General features: G+C 43.4%; 1 protein-coding gene across 2 annotated transcripts in view; it reads left to right on the top strand.

The window, feature by feature from the left end:
- Positions 1–2,537: 2,537 nt before the first annotated feature.
- The window catches only part of ZDHHC2 (zinc finger DHHC-type palmitoyltransferase 2), a 39,959-nt gene continuing 28,100 nt past the window's right edge, over positions 2,538–14,396 (top strand). Inside the window, exons 1-2 of one of the 2 annotated variants that reach the window (XM_042808227.1) lie at positions 5,086–5,180; positions 6,847–7,016. In XM_042808227.1, the coding sequence (XP_042664161.1) occupies positions 7,007–7,016 (10 nt within the window). In that variant the 5' untranslated portion in view covers positions 5,086–5,180; positions 6,847–7,006. Of the gene's footprint in view, positions 5,181–6,846; positions 7,017–14,396 lie in introns of both variants that reach the window. The other variant, XM_032999216.2, reaches the window with a different exon arrangement.

Genomic DNA, 14,396 nt, shown 5'->3' with positions numbered 1-14,396 from the left:
TTTGCATAATCACTTGTCTTTTGTTTCTTTTATGGATCATTTTATGACCTTTCAAACTAGTTCAAAACTGAGCTCTGAAGACACTCTACACTAAACCATCAATAACAATTTTTCTCTGCCGTATACTAAACATCCTCCCTTGCTTGAGATTTCCTTCTATCATGCTGCCATTACTTTTAAGATTGATTATGAGGAACTGCTTATCACATATTAATAAAATACATTCAAGCCACCTGTGTAGATTCATTAGATGTGTACAAACCTTCTACTACCGTTTGCTCTAGATGGACGACTTGGTACGATCAGAATTTCCAGTGCAGTTTCTTCTTAAATGCACCGAAATGCCCTTAACAGCTATCCATGTACAGTGAGCACTGCAGACACGCAGCATGATCTGACTGTAATTTAAGTGTCAAAGAACTTTAATGTCGGCAATTAGAACCACAGTGTAATTACTTGTCTAAAGTTGGTTCAACGAAGCAGAGCCCCTTAGACTTGTACAGGAGTAGTTTTTAAGTAGGACTCATTGGTAGGGTACCAAGATGACCTCCTTTGGAAAGAGGCACTGTTTGCACTCCCCACTTCTGTATCTGACCCCAGCTGGAATGTGCCTGTCAGTGCATGTGGAAGGAGAGAGCGCCTGCTTCGTTAACGTCATCCAACCAAGGACTCGGTCAAGTGGGATGACAAGGAGAAGGGGGGAAGCCAAGCATACAGGGGTCCAAACTCCACCACACAACGCTCGCAGAGATGACGTCAGGGAACAGCCCTGGTCAGCCAGACTGGTAAGGGTGTGTGGAGCAGGAGGATGTTTGTTTCAGCAAGATGAGCTGGATGAGGACCTTGTCAAAATGCAGCGAGCACCAAGCTGGACCAGTTGGCAAGCCAGGGACCATGGAGCAGGTAAGAGGGCCTGGGATCCGGGCAGGGGTGTCAGACAGCCGGGGAGGCCGTGCCTGTACGCGGGGATCTGCAGCTGTGCATGTGCTTGTGAGTGTGGCGGGGGTGGTGTGTGTGTGTGGGGGGGGGGGGGGTGTGCTTTCTCTGGCGAGCCTCAGCCCTGGCAGCTGAAGGGGAGAAGGCAACTTGGCTGTTGGTACGGGTGTGAGTCCTATACAGAGGTGCTGCTGAAGTGCAGCCATGTGCACTGGCCTGGGATGGAGATGCTGGGTCCCCGGGCTGTGGCTGGGCAGGAGGATGGGCAGCCCCAAAGCTGCAGAGCGGTTCTGGTAACATCCATTCATGCTACCTGAGTTGCACAGCCTGACACAGAGATTAGTCAGACATGGTGATGTTAGAAATGTATGCCAGAAGAGACACTTTTTTAAAATATCCACCAGCAATACCTTGCATATATCTTACCAGAGGGGAAAAGCTGAGTGGTATCACCTATGACAAGAACACTGTGTTTCAATTTGCCAAACACTCAAGCCTCCTCCTCAAACCCTAGCTCCTGACAAGAAGAAAAGCCACTAAATTACCTTTGTTTCCTGTATTTTTTTTTTGAACGTCACACAAGCATCAATAAACTGTGCCCCAAGCAACCTCTCTCTTTGTAGAGAGATGCTGCCCGAGTACAGTCATTTGGGAAATCTGTCCATGAATACCCAATGGTTTAGATTATCCCAGGAGTTACTTTTACCATAATGCCATTGCTCCCTTGAATATGCTCTCTCTTGAGTTGTCCTGCTGCTACCTAAAATTTCTGCAGGTTGTACCACAGAAGGAGAGGAGGAGGAAAGGCACAGAAGGAAGGGTCTCTCATGACCCACCTGGAGAGTGGTGAGAGCCGTGGAGGGAATAGAAAGGAGCCGTGGGCATGGAGGGGAGCAAGAGAGCCCACGCCCATGCAGAGAAGCCACGAGTGCAAGGGCAAGTGCAAGGGATTCATTACAGCTTTCTGACCAAAGAATGCTCCAAGGTAATTGGGAATATCAGTCAAGGCAGGCTTTTTTGTCCCAGCTACAGTAAAGTGAGGTTTGCCTGTTCATTTTACTAGACAGCCTAGTTTTGAACCAGAATGACCATGTTTCTGCAGCTCTAATAAAGAGTATGCTATAGTAATTATTATTAATACAATTATCATACTAAATAACAAAATTCTGATTATTGTGGAATCTGAGGAGGTTGGCACCGGCCATGGAGAAATGGTCATGGAAAAGTACTCCATTACAGAAGCCCATTTCCATGAAGGAGTAATAAAAAGCCTCTGACGAGAAACTGTATGATATAATTTGAGGTCTTTGTAACACATCAGCTTCTTATTCCCACATCTCTGGCAAACTGCCACCTCTCTATATACATAATTTTGTATAATAACTATTATTTCAAAGAATGAATTACTACGTCAAGAAGTCTTCTCTACTCTTTACTATGATTCCCTGGCATGTTTTGTTGTTAGTAAGTCCCATATCACACGCAGCATTTTAAAACGGTTTGTAGGAGAAAGCTTTTCATAGCCCCCAAGTACGATGCAAAAACTAATTTGCCCTTACACATACAGTTTCCAGCTGCTAACTTCTCATTGCACAGCCGCGTGTCCCTGGAAACAGACATCACATTAGATGTGTTCTCCTCTGTACCCAAGAGAGCTCACTGCCAGCTATTTCCATCAAATTAATTAAATTGCCTTCATTTCTTTTAACTTTTGCCAGTAAAGCATGGGGTATGCCTTCAAGCAGGGGCGATTTTGTTTCTTATACTTCTAAAATCTGTTTTGAATAACCATGTATGTTTTCATTAAACATACCAAAGTCAAATCCTTTAAATGGTCTATTAAGATGTTGGTCTCAGTGATGATTTGCATAATTAACTACAGGTAAAATAGAATGGCTTTATTGTCTATGTCACATTGGGCTTGGTCCCCTTCCTCTTTTTTTGTGAAATACAGTATGCAGGAATATCAAATCTAGTTTTTTCATACCATTCACTGTATCTCTACCTTTTTTATGTATAACACATAATTCCTCATCATGCAGAATTAAGCTATTATATTCCAATCTTCGATGGCATCATAGTTTGTTAATTTCTGTTCTAGAATGACTATACTTTGCGGAGATGGTTTCACTGAGCCATTCACAACAATATACGAGTCTTTTTCTTGAATAGCTAAAGAAAATTTGCTGCCATGGGATACGTAATATTCCTCTTGATACCTCATTCTGTATTGCTCATTCACCAGGTTCACCATGGCTAACTGAAATTCTTCAGCCTATTCTTACAATAATGAGGGGTGCATGATTTCACATTACATAAAACCACTGGAGCCACACGGTCAACTTCTTTTACTGTCTCTCCAATGAACATGCTAACAACTGTGCTGGAACCTGGCAGCACACCTACTATTGTTTTTGTTTTATTTTCTCTATTCTTTTCCTCTCTCGCAGCCTGTTTTTAATCAATGGCAGCCATATGCCTTCCAGGTTGCGATTACTTGGCTTCACGCGTAGTCTCCTGTGTGTGACATTATGCAAGTCTTTCTTCCAAGTCCAAATACATTTTAATCGACCAGCTCTTCCCTACCCACCATGCCGATGCCCTGAGAGACTCCGAGAGCAGATTGTGGAAATACTACGGGCCGCACTGGGCATTTCCAGTTCTGGAACTCAGCAACAATTGGGGCGGACGTCCTGCAGCACAGCCTGGGTTTACGATGACACTTCTCAAGCGTTTCATTGTTACTGGAAAGCAGTAATTAATTCACTCTCCAAGATTCAATTTTGGAGTTTTAGAAAGCAGGCATTCTTTACTACAGCGCCAGACACACAGAGGATGGCTCCTCCTAATGTGTGTGTGTGAAAACAAAATTAACAAGCATTTATACCACCTTAATCATACATATTCATTGCATTTTTATAAGATCTTTATCATATTCCTAACTCTTCCAGGAACTCATTAGCATGTGTTAATGTCTCTTGCACAAGACTGGTGGAGTCTTTAGGTGGTTGTCGAGGGTCTTTCGATGAAGGCTCGTAGTCTTCACTGCGTTTACCAGTTGACCCTTACTTCTGCGCAAACTCAATCCTGTGGTCACGTACATTTTGTCCTCCAAGGCTGGCCTGGTCCGGTTTTGTTGCTAATTTGCAGCTTCCTTATGTTTCTTTGCACCTGCTATTACGAGGCCGAACCGTCTCAAGTAAGATTATTTATGAGTTCCTCATCCTACAGGTATTCTAACTACTCCTCAAAAGATCCGTATTCATTCAGCAGCACAACAGTTGAAACAACTTAAACTGATCTTCATCATCCCATTCCACAAATACCTACTTTCTAATAATCTTAGCTCACGGGTATCATCATCACGATGGCCGTAGCGTCAAGCCCTTTTGGGAAACAGCGACTCAGCCCCAACCCTCCGCCCCCTTTCCCTCGGCCGAACCTCTGCCGAGCGCCGGCCCGGCCACCGCGGCCTCCCACGGGCCCTCGCCCGCGGCCGTGGCGCGCCCGCCTGCGACGCTGCTACCTCATTCCGTGCAAACGCTACCGCCGGGCGAGTCAGCGCCCCGCGTGAACCTTAAACGCTTTAACAGTCATCTCCGAGGGCGGGCCGGGATCACTGGTTCGGAGGCGGAAAAGCCGGAGGAAGCGGCGCCGGGCGTTGCACGGGGGCAGACGTCATCGGCGCCTCCAGCCACGTAACGCCCAAACGCTCCTGCACGTGCCGGCAGCCCGAGGCGCGTAACTCATCCTGTCACCAGCTAAGCCGCGCCGTGGCCCGGCCCCAAACTTTAAGGGAGCGCATCCCGTTCCCCCCCCCACACACACACACCGGGTGCGTCCCCTCCGCTGCCAGGCCCGCAGCGGCCGGACCCCGCGGGGACGCGGTGGCCTCTCGGGCGGCCCTTCCCCGCCCCCCCCCCCACCAAACCGCCCTGCCCGGGGGGGGAGCGGCGGGCGGTGGGAGGAGCGGCCCTGCCCCAGAGCCCTGTCAGCGCGGGAGGGAGGGGCCGGGGCGGGCGCCGGCGGGGTGCGCGGCCGGGGCCCGGGCCCCCGGAGCGAGCGGCCGGCCGGGATGAGGTGCGGGAAGATGGCGGCAGCGCCGCCGCCGCCAGCCGGAGCGGCGGGCGCTTGGGGCGGCGTGCGGCGGCGCTGCCAGCGGCTGCTCTACTGGGTGCCGGTGCTCTTCATCTCCAGCATCCTCTGCTGGTCCTACTACGCCTATGTCACCCAGCTCTGCCTCCGTGAGTGCCGCCGCGGCGGGGCCGGGGGGGGCGCCGACGGGCTCCCGCGGGACGGGGGTGGGCGCCGCCGCCCCTGCCCGGGCCGGGGGAGCGCGGCCGCCCGCGACCACCGGGACGGCGGGGGCCGAGGCGGAGGCGTTATCTGGCGTTTGCCGGGGCCGCCCCTGGCCGCCGCCGCCACGCCCGCGGGCCGGGGCCGGGGCCGGGGCCGGGGCCGGGGCCGCGCCGCAGCGTGCGCTGGGATGCGCTGGAGGCGCGACCCACCCCGCAGCCCGGTGTCCGTCCGTCCGTCCGTCCGCCCCCCCCCCCCCCACGATCCGGCCGTGGTCCGGCCGTCCCTCCCCCCGGGCTTCTCATGGGCGTGAGTTTTCCTCCCGTGGCGTGCACAGCGTGTGGCACCCCGGCCCTGAAGCGCGGGACCTGGAGAGTCCCTGGGCCGGCAGCAAGAGCAAAGTTAGCGGTCCCTTTGCTTTCCCTCTGCGTGACAGCACGCGTACATACATATTTGTAAAGCCAGTGTTTTCTGTCAGCTAACATGGAAGAGGGAACAGAAAATCCCCGAGTCTGCCCGCGCCACTCTTCAGTCATCTAGAAAATGCCCGGCTGTCACAACTTCTTGGCCCGCCTTAGGCATCCGCAGCCTGCGATGCATTCGGAAGTCATCCTGGCCATGCACCTTGGCTCTTCCCTAGTGTTAGGCAAATAATTAATCATATACTGGAGGCTGAGTGTGATCTGAGTGTGCGAATTTGAATAGTCGAGTCAGAAGGATTCATTAAACGACCACCTCGCTAGGCTTACTTGAATTAATTTAAGTTTGTGTTGCAGTATATCTTGTAGAAAATAATTTAATGTACGGTGTACTGATGTTTCATGAACAGTATTATAATAATGGCACAAAGGAGTACAAATTAGCAGTTGTATCCTCTTTCCCCTTTGCTGTAGGTGAGATTCATAGTGGCCGTTGGTCATTTAGCGTCTGTTTAAGGAACAGCAGCTCAAGGAAAATACCCAACTCAAGCTGAGTGCGTTTATATACCTATATAACTTTGCCAGACTTCAGCTGTTCGTGTTGAAAATCTCAGCAGTCTGGTACCTAATTATGGAATCTTCTTAAAAAAATTTTTCTAACTGTAGACTGTGATAAAATCTTTGCCTGCAGCTACTTGGTTGAGCAGTTGAGACATAAAGCAAAAAATGATTGCCAGGCCTAGCACCTCTGTTTTGGAGGGTGGTATCAAGACTTGGTGTGAGTCCTGTAGTGGAGGTGGGCTTTTTGCATCTTTTTCTCACTAATAGCATTCAAATCTGTTACTTTTAATTGCTGCCCTTCAATTAGAAATTGGGACTTGAGTTGCTGTGCCCTCACGAGAGGAAGACTGAAGTGTCTACCTCCAGCGCAAGAAAGCAAATTGTCTGGAAGGTTGTGGGAGAAGGTGACTAAGGGAGCCTGGAAAGTGGAGCTGTAAGCTGACACGAGGAGGGCAAGTGTGTTTCAGGGGAAAGAGACCCTATAGTTAACATCTGTCCTGATCTACACAGCTCCATGATGCTTACACAGTACAGTAGGCTTGATTCAGGCACTACTGTTTGATCTACTGTATTTTTTCTTCTGTGTAATTCTGTATAACAGAGAAAGATTGAGTTTTAACTTACCTGAAAACAGGTACCTCTTAAGGAAATGGCATGCTTGAAACTTGCTTCAAACTATGAGCTATGGTACCATAATTCCTTGAGAACTGCTCAGAGGAAGAGGTCAGCAATACAAGGGGAGGAAGAGGGAATCCTGGGGCTCTGCTAAAACATCTTTTACTGAATTCCTCTCTATGGACAAAGGTGATTTTTTTTTTTTTTTTTTTTTTTTTTTTGTTTACCCCACCACCATCCTCCCTTCCCCATTCTGCCTGGCTTCATAGTTTTGAATTCAGCATAATAGTTGTCTGCGACTTCTGCTAATTCCATCTTTTATCTATATCTGGATGTTTTCCCTTGTTTTTGGCATATTAAGATAAAATAAACTTATGTCTTGTCTTACTAATGAATATTTAGTGTAAACAACAGAAGGAATAGCTAACAACTCAGAACGAAAGCCAACAGCAGGAAAAGACTGTAAGCATTTCAGCGCTTTGAAGCCAGCCTGTCTACTCAGTGCATCTTTTAATCCTGCAGCACTGACTGCTAAAGGGCGTATTTAGCTGCTTATTTTACTGCCTTTACTGTCATTGATGATGACAACAATGTACAGGGAACAGCATTAACCATTGTGCAGTAGGACTTTGCAAGGACTTTGCACAGTTTTAAGTGGTTTATTTGAGCTTTCAGTAATGAGAAACTGTCTCAAATGTATTTTGAATGTTTTTTGTGATTTCACCAGAATGTTGTAGGAGGGACATTATTTTAATTTTTTTTTTTTTTTAAGAAAAAGTCTACTGGGATGATCCCTTTCATGGGTAAAGCTGAGTAGTTACATTATTGAGTAACATTTTGGAAACAAGGTTTTAAAAACAGAGAAAGGAATCCACAACTTTTAACTGTAGTATTACCATGTCTAGAGTTCTGTCTCTTTTATTGGTGGATTCACTTAAGTGCTCACCCTGCTTTAACCTTTAAGAAGGAGAAAAGGTATTGAACACTAGCAAATGGTTATCTTCTTCATGCTGGTTATAGAATACTGGAATTGAATGTGTAGATGAATTGGGTTTAAAGCACCTTAACTAAAAATTGCTTCTCTCTAAACCAGTTCCATTGTCTTGATTTTGCTAGCACTGTCATCTCACAACCCCTGTCTGGCAGTAGTAGTTTTTTTTTTTTCCCCCAGATAACTTCCTTTGTGTTTAAAATTAATGAGCCTTTAAGTATTCCTTCCCTTAAAAAAGTTTGAGTGTGTTTATGAAAATCTGAGGGTTACAGAATTATTGTTCCTCCTCTAAAAAAGATGAGGCAATGTACAATGAGTACACTGGACTTCGATAGCTGAAGCTACTGAAATTTCAACTTAGGACATATGGAACAACAGTAACATGAAGTGCAAACAGAAATATTTCTCCCAGCTCCTGCATCCATGTGTCTGTACTCAGAAAGTATGTATTGAATTCAGTAAACTGTATGCGAAGAAAATAATTATTCTTATGTCTTCCTTCTTAAGTGTATCTAACTTGGGTTAGTAGAAGTATAAGGGACTTAGAGTAGTTATCCACGCCATGCTTTGGGTAAGGCAGAACCAGTAGTTATTTGCAGTTTCTGATAGCTATTTGTCAGAAATGCTCTTGACAAACTCAGATGTTGAGATCCCTTCCGTCCCCTCCCCTCTTTTTTTTTTTTTTCCCTTTTTTTTTGTTTTGTTTTCTTGCCAGTTTGTAATTTGGAGTTCCATATAAGAAGGAAAGTGTGAAGCTTTGACAGTTCTGTGACAGATATTTTTAGTGAAAATATCAGCTGTGTTGATGAAAGGGTTATCCAATAAATAGAAATCCATTCTGTATGTTCAGTTTTGACTGATTTTTACGTGTCACTGATTTTAATTCTAAAGATAATGCTCTGGCTCAGGGAATCCTGTCAGAAAATGTGGCTTGAACTTGTAACTTTGAAGAAGGAAAATAGATTTGCCGTGGAACATAGAAATGATCAATAAGCATTTCCTGACATCTTCGGTGAAGGGAAAGGGAGGCATTACTCCAACCACCTGGTGAGTGGTTTGCCTGATTTGGAAAAGAACAAGGGACTTCAGCACAGTTGAAGAGGGGGACAGCAAGACATCAGTAGTAGAGTCAGGAGAGCTCATAAACTCTATCTTTGTTTTTGGAGTAGGATCTGTCCACAACTACCTTCAGTATGGAACAGAAAAACATGGAATGACATCCAGCTGCTAAAGATGTTAATGGTCATGAAAGATTTCTGCTGGAGGATCAGATTGATTAGTGCTGAATTGAGGTTTTTCACTCTGTGTAACATCAGTGGAATGGAATTATAGCAGGGTAAAAATCTGCTTAATTCATCACAGTTTAGAGGCAGAATTAATGCGTGCCCTGTAGGCATGGCACAGTGTCATCAGGGGATCAGAAGCGGCAGAAAATACAAAGATAGAAGCTGAATGCATAAAAAAAAAAAAAAAAAAGAAAGAAAGAAAAATAAGTGAGGCCCAAGATTTGGTCAGCTGGATTTGAGCCCTTTGCTCAGTATGTTCTCCGGATAGATCAAAGCATTTATGGTACTCACTGCTTATGTCTTGTAATCATCTACAGCTTACATTTGGCTATAGAAATACAAGTACATTGTAACATTGCATTTGGCTGTTGTCAAATACAAGTTAAATACCCTGTCTATACATTGGCTACTAAGGTAGCAAAGGACTTCCGTCAAAGCAGATTTATATTTTTATACCGTATTTTGCAAACACCACATTTTTTCCTCATCTGAGATCCCTGGTTACTTTCAGAGAAGTTTCAAAACTGTCAGCTGAAGTAAAATTTGTTTCTGAATTTCAGCCAGCAGTACTCCTGTGCGTTTTTTAAATTTGATTTGATTTCTTTCTCAGACTTTCAGAGGCAGCTGCCATTTTCCATTTCTGAAATGGAATTGAAGTATGTGTTAAGTATGACTGGTTATCTCTCTGTGTAGTGCCTAGTGTGCTACCTGTATGTTTTGTGCCTTGAAATTTAAGTCACAGCTTTTAAGTTGAAAACATAAGGTCTGTGGTGAAGATAGAATTATTAGATAAGATTGTGTTTTCAGTTAAAGATTTAACACTGCTTGTTATATAATAGCTTGAATAGATGTATTTGTCAAGGTATACTCTTTGTTTGCTAAACAGGATCTGATCATATCACTTCTGTAGAAATAATCTTCACTCTTCAGATAGTCCTTGTGACTTGGAAAGTAAATGGGAAGTTTGTAAAGATGAAAGTTAGATCAATTCTTGGGCATACTCAAATCAAAATCAATGGGTTTGTGACCTTACCTAAAACGATATCAGATAGCACCTTGCTGCTGGGTAGGTGGACAGTGATGTAGTTCGATGGGCACAGGGTTCAGATCAATTTACCAAAACATTCACAAATACTGTCAAATTCAAATGTATGGGTTACTGATGACTATTTGTGACAACTTTAAATTTTCCAGAATTATTTCTATTACTTTTGTCCTAAAGCAAAGCACTGGTGGCAAAGTTTCCACCTTGTCACTTTGAATCAAGGCAAATCACTGCTCTCTCTGGCAAAGAGGTAGTTTTTATTGTAAGCGCTGATTTTTTTTCTAAAGGATTACTGCAGACAAGGATAGAACACTTGTCACAACTATAAAACACTTTTATGAGTACAGAGAGCTGAGTTAAACTACATCTATAGATCACTGTTTTGCAGCTTCAAATATGCTATAAAGATAAAATATGTACTTAGTTTTGTGAATCAGATCCAAGATGTTAAACTGTATAAAAGTTTGAGAGAAACAGCTATTTATAGACGTGGCTGCAGAGTCTCTGAATCAGATGTATCTTATTTTCCCATTTCAAAGTTTTAAATATTTTAAAAATGTACATAAAATATGGAAGCAAGATTTTGTATATCCGCTTCCATAAAAGCTTTAAAATTTAATTGCTTTCTCCAATAATTTTTTTTTTTTTTTTTAATCTAACCATTACATTTACCGTTCAAAAACTTTGATTTTTGGTTTAGAAGTCAAGCAAAATTTAATGTTAGAAAACCAATGCAATTTTTTACACTAATTTTATCTTCCAAAATCTTTCGGGTTTTGTGGTAGCAATGTGTCTTGCCATGTCTCTAGCTACATGGAGATGGATGGCTGCTTAATTTCTTCATGGGTGAGTGAGAAGAAAGATTTCTAGAGAAAATGAGCCGTAATACAAGAAATGGGAAATCCATTTCTATCACTGAATTAAGGTCTGACCCAGTGCAAAGTGCCTAGCAATGTGGCTTCTCAGTAAACTAATTCAGTGATGGAGTTGTAGCAGGCAGTTTTGAGATACCGTGATGCCCCTTTGCTTGCCAAGGCAGCGTTCCCAGCGCTGCACGGCTTCCTCCCAGCGAGGAAGGCTACCAGCAAGTGTGGGATAAATTCCCCAGGCTTCTCTGGGTGTCCTTTCCATCCTGGACTTTTTCCTACCATTTGTAACACAACTTTCTGTCCTCAGTGACTGTTGTTTTTTGCAAGCACAGGCTGTTTAGCAGCATTGACTTCTGAATGAGCTGTTTCTGTTTCTGGCTGCCTGTGGCTCAGGGTAAGCAGGGAATGATGTTTCTGGCTCAGAAAATTGGCATCTACATTGGCCAAAGTCCTGCATATGTCCCAACCTGATCCCTAATTCTGATGAGCACTGTCTGCAAGCTGTGTAATGAAACAGAGAGTTTCTAATTATGTGATAGTCTGCTCGTACTAAACTGTAAATGGCATCCTGACACTTTAGCAGTGGAAGGCTGATCCTTAATGAAATTGGCCCCTGCGGTATCTCAGGAGGGCAGAGCTGTAACTTTTTAATGACTTCTGGGAGGCAGGTCATGGTTTTATAATTACTTCTGTCTCTGAATATACGGGAGTATCATTCCATTCCTTTCTCAAAGGTTTTTACCCTGTTTTCTCCCACACTGTAGAAATTGCTTAATGGTTGGGACTGATGCGTCCTTGGTATTTATTTTAGTCATTGTAAGCATAAATGCTTCTTAACCTTTTTTTTTGTGTGCTGTTTGACTACCAGGAAGTGAATTTGCCGCATTTAAGCTGATATTTATTAATGACAGGATGCACAGTCTGACCTACTTTTCTGTGCATTACCAGCAATGAACCCTTGGAAGAGAAATGAGAAAACTGCTAGAAAGACTGGTATAAACGAAACACAGAAGACTATATGATCAAATACTACTGAATAAGATAGCAAACTTGTATCACTGAATCTACTGAAAAAAATATAAAATTTGGTTTAAATAAGTATATCATGTGTGCTGTTCAGAAGGTAGAGAAAACAGCCAACGTTTCTTTGATAAAAATCCAAAATTAGAGGGTTTTTTCATGTTAGAAAAGATTTTCCATGCACTTACATAGTATGATTTTAGAATTATAAGCATCTTATGGTTACCTTAAGAAGTCTTTGTATTGTGGTCATTCTACAAGAGAAAATTTAATTTTTATGAGAAGTTTGAGAGAGAGTTTGATTTGTAAGAGTGGGTTGTTTGGTTTGTGGTTTGTTTGCCTTTTTTTTTTTTTTTTTTTTGTTTACACCCCTGCTGGTCAAATCTGTCACATTTGTGCAAAAAAACCCCAAAAACGACCAAAGCAAAAAAAAACCCAAACCCTTATTTCCTCCCTTGTCCTGTGGTATTGCAGATGCCTGTCCATTACTTTCCCACACATTATACTTCCATTCAAAGGTAATTTAAAAAGACATAAGCATAAGGAGCAGTGCTTTACTTTGTGAAAAGCTTCAGGTTATTGGATATCTTGTGTATTCTTCTGTGTCAGCATCTGAGGGGATGTTTGTTGAGCAGCACAGCCAGTCTCCTCGTAAACACCAGTTGCAGTAAGTGTGGAGAAAAAGCATGGTAAGATTGAAGATACTGTCATCTCTCTTCAGCCTTGACTCTTCTACTTCAGTCTCTTACAATGGCTGCAACTCAGGAGTGTATGAAATAACACTGAGTTATACTCAGGTGGTAACAGAGATTAAAATGACAAGATGTATCCAAAAAACCTGGTTCTCACTCTGCTTGGATTAACTGGACATCTTTGGGCACTTACGTTTTAGCCTTTGTGGTCTGCAGCTCCTGACTGTCAGGATCACTGGCTTCAAAGCTAGATATCACAAAGGCTGAAAAGCAGTCCAGCAAGCACATGCAGACTCTGAGGAGTGCATTTTGTCACGGAGGTGGGCAGAAATTTTAAAAAGCTGTAGGTTTGCCATCGGGTAGAAATTACTAAATTTGGATTTATTAGTTGTGTTGGTCCTTTACTTACAAACATGTGGAGAAGTTAAAAGTCTCAAACATGCTAATTAATACAGTTTATTCAAGGTTAAGGGGAAAAAAAAGATGACAGCTGCTTTCACAGCAATGTTCTATGCCATTCCCTTGTTAGGAGAGAAAAATACAACAAATCATTGTGAAGGGTTGGTTAAGGAGATTTTAGTTTGAAACTGGTGATTCTGCAATATACACTTGGCTATGGCTTTTTAATTATCAGAGAGTAGTTATTCTAAGAAGACTGGCAAAATTTCTGCACACCTTGCTGACCATACCAAGTGAAAAAAGAAAATCAGAATTTGAATAGTGGCTAGTTTATCCTAATCTGAGAGCTCCAGCACTTCTAAATTACACATCAGCTCTAAAGATGTCTTTTATTTTTTTACTGGTGGATGGCTGTTTACTACCGTTTTACGGTTCTTGTACTGCCACATCTCTGCTCCTCAGACTCAAGTGTGTATGTGTGTCTGCTCAGCTTCAATCTAGCAGTTGTCTAAATGGATATTTAGCTTATTAAGATATAAAGATTTCTCTTAGCTGAATTTGAACACTGAGGGCAGAATAGAGTCTTCTTTATAGTCGTTTATGCAAGTTCTGTGGTGTCCTTCAGTTTTTTGTGAAGAACTCCGTAAACATGGTTATTTACTGTTTTCCCTCAGATAAGGTAGACACTCATTTTAGTAGAGCCATAGTCAAATTTCCATACTAATAGACCTATTGTATAATTATGAAATTGTGGAATATTTCATGTTTGAGAGGACCTAAGCTTATCTAGTCCAAGCTCCTAGTTAGTGCAGGGTTAGGTGTGAGGTCAGACCATGTTGTTCAGGGTTTTATCTGGTTGTCTTCAGAAGCTATGGAGGTGGAGACTGTACAACATGTCTGGACAACTTGCTCCACTGGTGGACTGTTCCCATGGTAGAAATGGTTTTTTCCTTGTATCAAATCCGATCCTCTCATTTCAATTTATACTTACTGGCCTGTGTCTTCCCACTCTGCACCATTATGAAGAGCTCAACTCTACCTCCTCAGTGCTTCCCTGGAGGTCCTGTGAGGTCCTCCCAAAGCCATGTTTTTTCCAGGCTGAACAAGCCCTGGCTGTGCAGCCTTGTTACAACCCGGACTGGGAGCCCAGGGAGTTGTAAAGGTTCTGTGATCCCCTTGGGCTAAATTAAGATTAAACAACACCAAACGACTGGTTAAAATGTTTTACCTGTGGTAGAAACAACTTAAACTTATAAAAGGATAGTAA

Source organism: Tyto alba, unplaced genomic scaffold, assembly GCF_018691265.1.
Source record: "Tyto alba isolate M040663 unplaced genomic scaffold, T.alba_DEE_v4.0 Super-Scaffold_6, whole genome shotgun sequence".
Classification (NCBI taxonomy): Eukaryota; Metazoa; Chordata; class Aves; order Strigiformes; family Tytonidae; genus Tyto; species Tyto alba.
This window is presented reverse-complemented; position numbering and strand designations above follow the sequence as displayed.